Below are 13,676 nucleotides of genomic sequence, written 5' to 3'. Positions count from 1 at the left end.
GGTTTTTCTTTGCACAGTATATTTCCTCATAAAACAGAGTTCACCTTTTATTTTGTTTATTTACTGCTTTTTTCCTGTTTGGTAGTATGTGAGCTCTGTGAGGCTGTAGCCTTTATTGTGTATGTTAAGTGTGTAGGATGGTCTCTAGCACATAGATGCTCAGTGAATCCATGTTGGTTGAGAGATGTTGCTTGTTACTGTGTCTAAATAATATTTTAAAACACTAGATAATTTTTTTCAGTATACCTTGATTTCTATGACAAATGCTACATATATTATGCTTGAACAGCACCATATAATACTTTAACACAGGCAACTAAATGACAGAGACATTTTAACATTGAGAACATTAAAAATATTTATTTATTTTATGTGTGGATGTGTGTGCACATGTGCGTGGAGGTCAGTTTCAAACCAGCTTTTAGGAGTTGGTTATCTTTTTCCACTATGTAGGTCCTGACTCATGTCATCAGGCTCAATGGTAGGAGACAATATTGAGCCAGCTGATTGACCATCACTGAGAACATTTTAAACAGCCTTTAAATATTTTGATTACAGAAATTACTTTGTGAATGTATAATGCATATGTGTATTTAAGAACATAGAATAATTAAAAATTAAAATTTTAAAAATGGTTAATAATGATCTTTGCCTAGTAATTCTTGCTGTATTCTTTATATAAATGTGTAATTATTACTTCTATAATCATACTCTTTGCCACTTTAAAAAAGTTCTAATTTTTAAACTAGCTTTTATCTTTATAAAATTTATTTTGCATGTGTGTGCATGTGATGCTAGGGGTAAATGTCAGGAGTTTTCTCTCCTCTACCTCTCTGTTTTTAAAATTCCTTTTAGTTACATTTTTTTAAAGACTTATTTGTTTTATGTAAGTACACCATCACTATCTTGAGACGCATCAGAAGAGGCATCGGATCCCATTACAGATGGTTGTGAGCCACCATGTGGTTGCTGGGAACTGAACTCAGGACCTCTGGAAGAGCAGTCAGTGCTCTTAACCACTGAGCCATCTCTCCAGCCCTTTGGTTACATTATTTATGTCATGTTTTGATTATATTTTTGCCGCCTCCAACTCCTTCTAGATCTCCTCACCTCCCTCCTCACCCAGCTTCATGTTTTTTTCTTTCCTTCTCAAAATCATAACAACCTCCCTCCTCCCAAATGAAAATCAAACAAAAAGGCAGGAAGACCCAAAATACCAAACCAAAACAAAAGCACACTTTACAGAGTCTGTTTTGTGTTGACTTACTCCTGGCCATAAGACCTGCCTTGAACTGTGGTTAATATACCCAGTGATACTCCATTGGAAAAAGCTGATATCCTTTTGCCAGAAGGTATCAATTGCAAATGGCATCTTGGTTATCAGTGGGATTTGTATCCACCTCTCCCTGCTGAGGTTTTTGTCTTACTTGAATTTGTGCAGATTGTGTGTGCTGTCACAGTCTCTGTGCATTCATATGTGCGTCAGCCCTGTCGTGTCTAAAACATGCTGTTTTCTTTTCTTTTTTTTTTCCAAGACAGGGTTTCTCTGTGTGGCTCTGGCTGTCCTAGAACTCACTCTGTGGACCAGGCTGGCCTCGAACTCAGAAATCCGCCTGCCTCTGCCTCCCAAGTGCTGGGATTAAAGGAGCGTGCCCCCACTGCCCGGCAAGATGATGTTTTCTTAGAGTTAACTACTGCTTCTTGCTCTTCTGCATAGTTACCTGAGTCTTCAGGGGGTGGGGTGTGATGAAGACATCCTATTTAGGGCTGAGTGCTCCAAAGTCTCTCACTCTCTTGTCCAGTTGTGGGTCTCTCTGTTAATAATTCTTATCTGAAAGAAGAAGCTTCTCTGAAGAGGGTTGAATGATGCACTGTTCTGTGGGTATAGCAATATGCCATTAGAGTAATTTTATGGCTGTATTTCTTTAGCAGAATAATAGTAGTAAGTGTTCCCCTAGGCCAATGACCTATTTAGTCCCAGGTTCTTGGCCACTTTAGCAGTGTCAGGTATGGGTTCTATCTAAAATGATATGGGCTTTAAATTCAGTTGGGGCAGGGGTGAAGTTGGGGCTGGGGGTGGGGTTGGGGTGGGGGTGGGGTTAGGGGTGGGAGGTACTTCTATATGATTTTTGCCACTGTTGCACTAGTATATCTTGCAGGCAGGTCACTGCTTTTACTTATTCACTTTACATCCTGTTCACTGTCTCCCTCCTGGTCACCCTCTTGCCTTCTCTGTGTGGGTAGGGGCGCCTTGAGTATGTCCCCAGTCCTGGTACTTCAAAGTCTCTGCAAGGCTAGGTGCTTCCTCTTCTACTGAGGCCAGACAAGGCAGCCCAGCTAGTAGAACATATCCCACATACAGACAACAGCTATTGGGATAGCTGTCACTCCAGTTGTCTGGGACCCACATGAAGACCAAGCTGCACATCTGCTGGGTGGCCTAGGTTTAGGCCGTGTTCATCCCCCCACCCCCCATTCCTAACTCTGAACCTCCACACTCCACTCCTGATCCCTTCTCCCATCTAGTTCTCTCCCTTCATCTGCCTTCCATGACCATTCCATTACCCCTTCCAAGTGAGACTCAAGCATCCTTGCTTGTGCCCTCCTTCCTTCCTGTCCGGCTTCCTTGGGTTTGTAGAGTGTAGCATGGGCATCCTGTATTGTATGGCTGATATCCACTTACAAGTGAATACATATTGAGCATGTCCTTTGGGACTGGGTTACCTCACTCAGTATGATCTTCTCAAGATCCATCCATTTGCCTGTTATATTTATGATGTCTTTGTTTTTCATAGCTGAATAGTATTCCAATAGTATTTCATTGTATAAATGTATGACCTTTATTATTATTTAAGATTTATCTTTGTTTTGCCTTTCACAGTTTCATGAGTGTATCTTGGTCATACTTATTTCCAGCTCCTAGTTCCCATCCCTTTTTCCGTCTGCCTTATTTTCTTTTTTGTCTTTGTCTTTCTCTTTGAGATAGGGTCTCTGCATCCCTGGCTGATCAGGAACTTTCTATGTAGACCAGGCTGGTTTTGACACGGAGATCTGCCTCCCAAATGCTGAGATTAAAAGCTTGCGCTGTAAGGGTCCAAAAATTGCTGAAGGAAGACCCCAGACTCAGATAGTATGCAATAACAAAGAGCATTTATTCTGCAGAAACAATAGCATGCAGGCCTTCTTATAGGGAACCAAGGAATTCTCTAGAAGGATTAGGTAATCTAAAATTTCATTGATGGGTGCTAGGGGTTTACAGTGATCAGTGGTCTATATTCATTCCTATGTCATGAGTGTTCAGTCATGTGATGAAATAGGGCCACCCAGCACAGATAGTCCATTCTGAGATAAAGTATTTCCCTATTTTTGTGGTTATCCCTAGGCTGTTATTTGGGAGGGGGTTTTATGATCTTGTTCTGGAATGTATGGTCTGTTGTTAGAGCTGGTGTTTTATGACCTAGTTTCTGGGACTCATGGTATATTCCTGAAGCTGGTGCCTTATGGTCTATTTTGAAATCAGGCCTGGTCCTCAAAATGGAGCAAATGGGATCCTGAAATGGGGACAAATGGGGTTTTATATTGTCTTTTCAATGGCACCACATCGGGTACTTTACTTTTTTTTAATCATTGTTTTATGTGTATTTATTTTATGTATATGAGTACACTGTCACTGTCTTCAGACACACCAGAAGAGGGCATCAGATCTTGCTATAGATGGTTGTGAGCCACTATGTGGTTGCTGGGAGTTGAACTAAGGATCTCTGAAAGAGCAGTCCCCACTGAACCATCCCTCCAGCCCCGATACTTTACTTTTTGCAAGGTCTCTCATTGAACCTGAAGTTCACTACGTGGGCTAGATTGACTAGCCAGTGGACTCCTAGAATCCTGCTCTGCTTCCCAGTGCTGGCATTACAAGTGTACACAACTACACTTGGCTTTCTACATGGGTCTGAACTTAGGCTTCAAGCTTCTTGTGTAGTGAGCCCTGTACTGATTGAGTCAGCTCCTAGGCCTCTATATATTTTATTTTAGTTTTTTTTTTTTAATTGTTTGTATATGTGTCTGTGTAGGGTACATATATATGAATGCATTCCTTGGAGCTACAGTTACAGATGGTGTGAGCTGCCTGATGTTGGTGCTGGAAATCAAACTTTGGTCCTCTACAAGAGCAATACATGCTCTTAACCTCTGAGCCATATCTCCAGCCCTAAATTTTATTTTTTAGGAGGTATTTTTTAAATATTAAAAATGTTTGATATTGTACCATTTCAATATACTTCATGCCCAGTTTTCTTAACATTTTACCATATAGTATGTTATATTTGTCAGAGTTAACAAAATAACCCCAATACATTATTGCTATCTTGACCAGGCTGGCCTCAAACTCACAAGAGATTCACCTCCCTGTGCCTCTTAAGCACTGGAACTAAATGTGTTTATTTTTGTTTTTTTGAGGCAGAATTACACTCTGTAGCTCTGGCTGACCTAGATTTGACATGCAGACCTGAGTAGGTTCCACTTGCCTCTGCTTCCTGAGGGTATACCCAGTTCTTGATTCTGCTTCTTAAATATGAGCAGTAAAGAAATCAGATATCTTTAGTGAATCTCTTTTTCTACTTATTGTCAAATTGTGAGTGAAATATTTGGGAAAACATAATTACACCTTGACATTCACAGTAATAAACTATTTAAAAATGGAATTTGCCTTGGGAGCTGGAGGTAGAGGCAGTTGTCTGAAGTGCAGTGCATGCTCTTAAGTGCTGACCCATATCCCTAGCCACACAGTGAAGCTTTATTCTGTTATAAAGAGGAACATGCATGTTATTTGCCGGAACGTAGGGTCAAATATCAGATATCAACAAAATAAGCTGTACTCAAAAAGACGACTATTGTACTATCTCATCTTGTATATGGAATCTAGGAATCTACGGTGTGTGTGTGTGTGTGTGTGTGTGTGTGTGTGTGTGTGTGAGAGAGAGAGAGAGAGAGAGAGAGAGAGAGAGAGAGAGAGAGAGGGAGGGAGGGAGGGAAGACAAGGAGAGATCTGGGTAAAGGAAGAGTGTGGAGAGTGAAATGGGCAATGGCTGGTGCAGTACGGTCAAGTATGTGATGGACCAGAAAGAAATGTAGTTTTGAAGCCCATTATTTTGTAAATATAGTGAATACATGCTAATAAAAATTCAAAGAAAAAACCTGAAGAAAAGAAGAATTGGTAATCTTATGAATGCTAATGAAGTGTGTACTCTAGTTGTTATACTAATTTTTAGCAAATAGGTAGACCAGGGTTTCTTAGAAAAGCCATCAATTAATAAGTTATTGCATTTAATTCTTTGTAATCATAGGCCCAAGAGGATGCTGAAAAGCTTCGTTCTGTCGTGATGCCCATGGAGAAGGAAATTGCAGCACTGAAAGATAAACTGACAGAAGCAGAAGACAAGATTAAAGAGCTGGAGGCCTCAAAGGTTGTAAGATGTTCTTACCCATCTGCTCCAATGCCAGGAACAAAATTAAGATCACTTAAGAAGTGGTGCTGGGAAGTCATTTAGCCTTGCATCTTAAGAATCTTATTTTTTGTTTTAAATTCAGAAAACCAAAATAAAAGCAAACCCCCTCTATGGTAATTTGGCCTTTGGTTATTTAAACCCTCAGTGATGATACTTATTCATGAATGAAGACTGGTGTTCAGTTGTTCATTTTATCCAAGTGAGACTCAACTTCAGTTTTCTCTCACTTTTCCCACTGAACCCCCCTTCATGGTTTACTGAGACAGAGTTGGTCTATGTAGCCCTGGCTGCCCTGGAACTTGCTCTGTAGACCAGGCTGGTCTTGAACTCAGAGATGTGCCCTCCTCTGCCTCCTGAGTGTTGGGGTTAAAGGTGTGCACTACCACTGCCTGGCCATCTTTTTTTCTTTTAACAAGTTATCTTTATTGGTTTATTTTTATAAGACAGGGTTTCATGAAGCCCAGGCTGACCTTGAATTTGCAGTGTATTCCATGCCTATTTTATATGACTGGAGATCAGGGCTTTAGGCTGAGAACTCTGACAACTGAACTACATTTCTAGCCTTAGTTTTCTTACCAAGGAAAAGAATCTGTTTATAGTTGACTATTTCCTCATCCTGGTTCTAGAGATTGTTTGGAGAGGGTGCACCTCCTATTGGCCATACACAGCATGGCTGGATGTGGCTCCTTGGTGCAGTGCCTCTGGCATGCTCAAGGCCAAGAGGTGGATCCTCAGCTCTGCATAAGCCGAGCATGGTGACTGATGTCTCATAATGGGATTTCAGAGCAAGAGGACCTGAAGTTCAAGGTCATCTTCATCTCTATTTCGAGTTTACATCCGTCCTGGATTACATGGATGCTGCCTTTAAAAAGCCAAACCAAACAAAAAATGAAGTGGAAGTATTAATAGGGTGTTAAAGTTTTTATGTCTGTTTTTAGTGCTAGAGGTTGAACCTAGGGCCTCACTGAAGTATGTTAGGCAAGTTCTCTACCACTGAGGAAATTCTTTAGTAATGAAAGAAAATAAGAAATTAGAGGTACGGTTGGTTAAGTGCTAATATATTTGCCTTGTGTACACGAAGGTCTGGGTTTGATCTTCAGTACTAAAAGGACAAAAAGAAAATGGGGTCAGCAAAACGACATGGCAGATGAAGTTGCTTGTCTTCATGCCTGATGACCCATGTTTGATCTCTGCTGTTCATATGATGAAAAGGAGAACTGACCCCCAAAGTTGTCTTTTCATCTGCATGTGTCCCAACTCTGCCCCCTCACTTTAAATAGAAATGTTTGAAAATATATCTGAGAAGAAGAGTTATAAGAAAATATAAGAGATGATTAAAAGAAGAGGAGCAGGTGGAATGCTGACTTGCAGCCATGTCATGTCTATATATTCTTGAACACATAGTAGGTGTGATTCTTGTACAGGATTGGATTGCTAATAAATGCTGTTACAGAAGGAAAGTGGCACATTGTGTTCATACCTCCATAAGGATTTATATGGAGTTAATGGTTGGTGGACAAGGAAGAGACGGTTTTCTTCCATGGTATAACCAGTGATGTACCCATGCTCCCACAGTCAAACTCTCACTCAGGCTCCTGTGAAAAACGTACTCGGTCACAGGAAGGAAAAAGACATGAAAGTAGAAGAGGGGCTATATGGGGAGAAAAGGGATCAACAAGGCTGGAGTGGAACAAGAGAGGGCAATGGAGCAGATGTGATCAAAGTGCAAAGTGTATATTATATGTAAGAAATATTATCATAAAACCCATTATGTGTGAATAATATATGCTGATAAACTCATTAAAACAAGACAAGAAACAAATGGAAAAGATTACAAATGTATAAGGAAGGAATGTAGAAACAAATGGCAATATATCAATATTAGTAACTATAATTTAATATATTCTACAAGATGGTCAGATCAAATTTTAGGAATCTAGGGCCATGAAGATGATTCAGCAGATAGTGTTTACCACCATGCCTGATGACCTGAGTTCTATTTCCTGAACCCACATATATGACATATAACTAAATACAAGGTAAGATTGATCATAAAGAAACATAAGTATTTAGAAGGCATTTTTTTTTTTAGTAGTATTGCATTTTATTTTGGTTGTGTCTGTTTTAGTTATGTAGGCTGTGTTGTTACCAGTCTGAGTATTAAAACAGGAAGTATAGCCAGGCAGCAGTAGTGCTCGCCTTTAATCCCAGCACTTGGGAGGCAGAGGCAGGCGGATTTCTGAGTTCGAGGCCAGCCTGGTCTACAGAGTGAGTTCCAGGACAGCCAGGGCTACACAGAGAAACCCTGTCTTGAAAAAACCAAAAAAACCAAAACAAAACCAAAAACAAACAAACAAAAAACCAAAAAAAAAAAAAAAAAAAAAAAAAAAAAAAAACACCCAGGAAGTATATTATAAAAAGATAGGATTTAAAGTTTTTCGGCACTTGCCTTCAAGTTTGTGTGATTATTATGAGACTAGTTATCTTTTACATCATGATTTCTTTTTTGAAAAACTGCCATGATGCACATATGGAGGTCAGAGGACAACTGTAGGCAGTTGGCTTTTCCTTCTACCATGTGGGTTCTCTGGATCAAACTCAGGTCATTAGTCTTAGGGGCAAGTACCTCTTGCCTGCTGAGCCATCTTGATGTCTTAACTTCTTTAACTTCTATATGTATTGATCAAAATAAGTCAATTTTTATAAATTTAAAGTATTAGAATTACCTCCCCAGAAATTAAAGAAAGCTGTGAGAGTATGAAGCTATTTTTATCTTACCTAAAAGGAGAGCTGAGGGACTGAGGAGATATAATTAAGGCTAGACTTCGATCCCTGGAACCTATAGAGGAAAAAAAAAAAAAAAACCCAGGTATGGTGGGTGTATTAGTAATCACAGCACTAGGGAGAAGGAGATAGGCAGATAACTGGGGCCTAATGTGTAGCCACCCTACACACTAGGTAAGTTCCAGGTCAGTGACAGACTTTATCTCAAAAACAGAATAAATAAAGCCCCCAGATAGCTGGTACCTAAGGGATGACACCTGTAGTTGTCTAATTTATATACATACGTGCTTTGTGAACCTATGCATATATGTGCACTCTTATACAAATGTGCTTGTGTCCATGCACACACATAAGTAAATCATAATTTTGTTGCTAAAAAGAACAAGCATATGCATGCATTGCTCTGTAAGTACAAATTAGAAGTACCTTTTTGTAATGAATGGTATAAAATAACTACATATAAGCTTATCTATATATTTAACCTAAAGAATTATGGCTAGCATCTGCCAGTTTTGTTATTTTCTAAATTTGTATTCTATTTTCATGTTTAGAATACAGCCATTGATATTTACCTTATTTGCCATTTCTACCAGGGTTATAAAGTTGAGCTTTATATTTTCAGGTTAAGGAACTGAATCATTATCTGGAGGCTGAGAAGTCTTGCAGGACTGATCTGGAGATGTATGTAGCTGTTTTAAACACTCAGAAATCTGTTCTACAGGAAGATGCTGAGAAATTGAGGAAAGAGCTGCATGAAGGTAAATAAATATATATTGTGTATATTTTTACTTTATTCCAGCTGTGTAAATAAAATTCATAGTGATTGGTTTATCAATGCAGCATGCTAGTGATTTATTTAAGCTTTATAGTCAATTTGAAAGCCTTTATGAAAGTTGCTAAGTAATTTGGATTGTTAAGTGGCCTCTCATTCCACCACTGTGTCAGCAATAACTTTACAAGGCATGAGCTCTGGGCAGGCTGTAATGATGCTTAGAGTGCTTTAGTCTGCATGGTATTCAACAGGAAGTGGATTAGCAAGAATGAGAGGGCAGAGAGCTTCTCATGTAGTACAGCTGTCCAAGGGACAGTTTGGATTTCACTCATGAAGATGTACTGTGTAATGTACAAGTGGACTCTGTATTTCCACAATTTAAAAAAAAATTAAGAAGCAACTTGGGCTACAGAGTATGACTCTCTCAAAAACAAACAAGCAAACAAACATGGGTTGAAGAGAGGAGTCAGCAGTTAAGAGCACTACTATTACAGAGGACATCTTGCAGAGGTTTGATGGGCAGCTTGTAATTGTCTGTAACTCCTGATCCAGGGTTTCCAGTACCCTCTTCAGACCTCTGCATGCACCTGCACTTGTGTGCATATAATCATACCCACTTATATATACATAATTAAAAATTAAAAATATAATACTTTGAAAAAATATTTCTTTTACTTTTTAAGATCATAATATAATTGCATAATTTCTCTCTTATTTTTTCCTATAAATGAGCCTTCCTGTAAGGCTTATTCTCTTTCAAATTCTGAGTCTCTCTCTCTTTCTCTCTTTCTCTCTTTTAAAGTAAGGAAACAAATAAAACTCCTTCAAAACAAACTAAAAGAAAAAAATACAAAATCAAACACTTGAGATACACAGTGATAACTGCTGCTTCCTTGACATATCAAGTAATAAGCTACAAGTAGCTCATTTACCAACTGCAATTCTGAGGTCCTAATGAGCCTAAGTGAATAAAGACAGACTGCTTGAATATGCCTCTACCCCAGGCACTGGGGCCTAGAGGCAGGAGAGTCAGAAGTTCAAGGTCATTTTCTGCTTATCAAGTTGGAATCCAGTGTGAGATAGAGACCTCATTCCCATAAACCCCCAAAAGACATCTGTAGAAACTACACCAAAATATGGAAACAGTTGTAATTTCTGTTGGTAATGGTTGTGGTATGTATAGTTAGCTTTCTGTGGTTTGTTACCTACATTTTATAAAAATAATACAATAGAAAGAACAAAATTAAGTTAGTGAGTCGTGAGAATAAAGTTGTAACTTTTAAAAAAGAGAGAGGCAAACACTTCAGAGCTGAATCCTCAGCCTCCTCTTATATTATTTTCTTGTACAAATAAATAAATCTATTTGAAATTTTGTTAGGAACATGTTTTAGTATATAGAATTTGGTCTGTGGTGGAATTCTATAGTGAGTACTTTTATCAAATGCTGTGGAAAATAGAGATATGGACAATTTAGGATTATATACGAGCCAGCTTTCCCTCCCTATAGTTGAAAACTGAAATAATATATCCCTAAGGGATTGCTACATAAAATGTTGTGAAAATATCCCAATCTTTGAGTTGGGTTTTGACCTCCAGGAAACAGTCTTTTACGTGTGCTGTTGACGTCAGACACCTAAACTGTCAGTGGAGTTCAAAAGAAAGAGAATTTTCAATTTGATTAAGATAAATTTAAAATTTATGTCATAACTTTTCTGAAATAGTCATTGATACCACAAACCTTCTTTCTATCTATCTTCTATCTATCTATCTATCTATCTATCTATCTATCTATCTAGATACTTTATATATATAAATGAACAGTATCTTTCATTAAAATGAGGAAATAAAAGCAGTACGTTTTAAAAGGTGGTTGGGGTCTTAGTTTAGTGTCAGAGCACTTGCCTAGGAAGCACAATGCCCTGGATTTGGTCCTTAGCTCTGAAAAAACCAAGCAATTAAAACAAAAAACTCTATTAATTTCTGTACTGATACATAGCATATCAAAAATGTATCTTGGGGTAGGTGGTTCAGCAGCCAAGCCTGATGGCCTGAGGATCCTGTGGTAGGAGGAGAAAATGAGTTCTGTAGGTTGTCCTCTGACTCCACATACATATAATCTACTATATACACAAAATAACTAATTAAAATATAAGAAATAAAGGAAAAATAAGAGTGTGCTTTTTTTTAAAAAATGATTTATTTATTTTATTTATATGTGTATACTGTAGCTGTCTTCGGACACCCCAGAAGAGGGCATTAGATCCCATTATAGATGGTTGTGAGCCACCATGTGGTTGCTGGGAATTGAACTCAAGACCTCCAGAAGAGCAGTCAGTGCTCTTAACCACTGAGCCATTTCTCCAGCCCATGAGTCTCTTGAAAAGAGAAAAAAATTGAGAAGCAGTGTAATAGCCTAACAGAAGGTTACAGTCTCACTTGGAGACTAGATCTGTCCAGCAGTCATAGCTGGCAGCTGTGGGATAGAGCACTATACAGCTGCCTTGCTGGGAAGTGGATTGAGATGGGGCATTGAGATCACTAACAGAGAGTGGTCAGTTCTTCTTATCCTATAGATAGGTTTCTTTAAAAAATAAAAACAAGCCAGGCAGTGGTGGGACATGCCTTTAATCCCAGCACTTGGGAGGCAGAGACAGGCGGATTTCTGAGTTCCAGGACAGCCTGGTCTACATTGTGAGTTCCAGGACAGCCAAGGCTGTACAGAGAAACCCTGTCTTGAAAAACCAGAAAAACAAAAAACAAAAACAAGCAAACAACCAAAAAACCCCAAAAAAAACAGGAGCAAAAAACCAAAAGATGGTGGTGGCACACACCTTTAATCCAGCACTAAGGGGGCAGAGGGGCAGAGGGGCAGAGGGGCAGAGGGGCAGAGGGGGCAGAGGGGCAGAGGGGCAGAGGGGCAGAGGGGCAGAGGGGCAGAGGGGCAGAGGGGCAGAGAGGCAGAGGCATCTCTTAAGTTCAAGGCCAGCTTGGTCTACAGACTGAGTTCCAGGACAGCCAGGCTACAAAGAGAAACCCTGTCCTGAAAAACCAAAAATCAAAACAATACAGTTTATTTAAAAAATTGTTGGGGTGGCACTTAAAGAAATACTAGTTTGGGCTGGAGAGATGGCTCAGCGCTTAAGAGCACTGACTGCTGTAAGTTCAATTCCCAGTAACCACATGGTGGCTCACATCCATTTGTAATGGGATCTGATGCCTTCTTCTGGGGTGTCCGAAGACAGCTACAGTATACTCACATTAAAATAATAATAATAATAATAATAATAATAATAATAATAATAATAATAATAATAATAATAATAATAAATCTTTTTAAAAAGTTTTGAAGGCAGAAGTTGCCTAGACTATTCCTGAACTCCTAAGCTCCTGATTAGCTGGGACTTCAGACGTAGGTCATTATACCAGCTGAAAGAAGTCATGGTCACATGATGCTTTTAAAATTTACTTTAAAAATTTTTGTTGTTGTTGCTTTCTGAAGTCAAGTTTTAAGTGTTTTGTGAAGCCTGGAACAGACCTCTGGCTACAGCTAAGGGTGTGTACGCAAAGTGGTTCAGCAGGCATGATGGATGGCACACACCAGAGAAGTTCCTAGGCTACACAGTGGATCAGTCCCATCCCTTGTCCCTACCCTCCCAGCTAGTTCAGCAAATCAGTGTGCAGGAAACAAAATGTGGTACTAGAGTGGTGGACCTTTGACAGGCCATAGAGACTCTATTCTACAGAGGCCATGCTTTATCATATTGGTTGTGAAAGAGCCTCTGAAGGCTTTTAAAACAATGCATTTTCTCAATATTAAGTTTGTGCATGGTATATCACGTCTTGTCCCAAGACAGCATAGAGATACTTACCATAACTATAATAACAGCTCTAAATTCTGCAGTAAAGCAACTCCTAACATTTTAAAAAATTTATCCAGGTTTTCTAAAACTTAGAAAGCACAGAAGTTGTTTGTCTGTTCCTAAGGTCATAGTTGGGGTGACTTTGGTTTCGAGGGGTGGTGTGGGAATAGTTGTTATATTTACTTGTAGATTGCTCTTGGTGTCAGTCGTAAGGCTAACTCACAGTATAGAATGCTGGCCAGACCTGTAGTAAACCTATGCTAAAGAAATTGCCTACCATTAAAATACAGTGTTTTTGATTGGGGGGTGGGGTGGCACTCCTAAACAGTTTGCCATCTCTTGGAGCAAGAACGACAACAACACAACCAGTTAAAGCATACATGGCAGAAGGCCAACGACCAGTTTCTGGAATCTCAGCGTTTGCTGATGAGAGACATGCAGCGAATGGAGATTGTGTTAACTTCGGAGCAGCTCCGACAAGTTGAAGAACTGAAGAAGAAAGATCAGGTGAATAGGCTCTTTTTTTTTTAAAAAAAAAAAAAAAAAAAAAAAAAAAAAAAAGATTGCTTTTATTTTTAATTTGTGTCTGTGAGTGTTTTGGGGGAGGGATGTTTACTTTAGTGCACATTGAAGCCGGGAGCACAGATCCTTTTGGAGTTAACAGTCGGTTGTGAACTTCCTGATATGGATGCTTGGAACCAAACTCAGGTCCTCTGCAAGAGCAAGTGGCACTATGAAATGCTGAGTTATCTCTCC

At 39.2% G+C, this 13,676-nt stretch overlaps 1 protein-coding gene across 2 annotated transcripts in view; it reads left to right on the top strand.

Annotated features, from left to right (window-relative positions):
- Rabep1 (rabaptin, RAB GTPase binding effector protein 1) overlaps positions 1-13,676 on the top strand; it is an 82,964-nt gene that overhangs the window by 39,008 nt on the left and 30,280 nt on the right. The window contains exons 5-7 of one of the 2 annotated variants that reach the window (XM_034505492.2): positions 5,343-5,462; positions 8,911-9,046; positions 13,249-13,427. In XM_034505492.2, coding sequence (XP_034361383.1) covers positions 5,343-5,462; positions 8,911-9,046; positions 13,249-13,427 — 435 coding nt within the window. The remainder of the gene's footprint in view (positions 1-5,342; positions 5,463-8,910; positions 9,047-13,248; positions 13,428-13,676) is intronic. The other variant, XM_034505493.2, reaches the window with a different exon arrangement.

This window comes from Arvicanthis niloticus, chromosome 6 (assembly GCF_011762505.2).
Source record: "Arvicanthis niloticus isolate mArvNil1 chromosome 6, mArvNil1.pat.X, whole genome shotgun sequence".
Taxonomy (NCBI): Eukaryota; Metazoa; Chordata; class Mammalia; order Rodentia; family Muridae; genus Arvicanthis; species Arvicanthis niloticus.
This window is presented reverse-complemented; position numbering and strand designations above follow the sequence as displayed.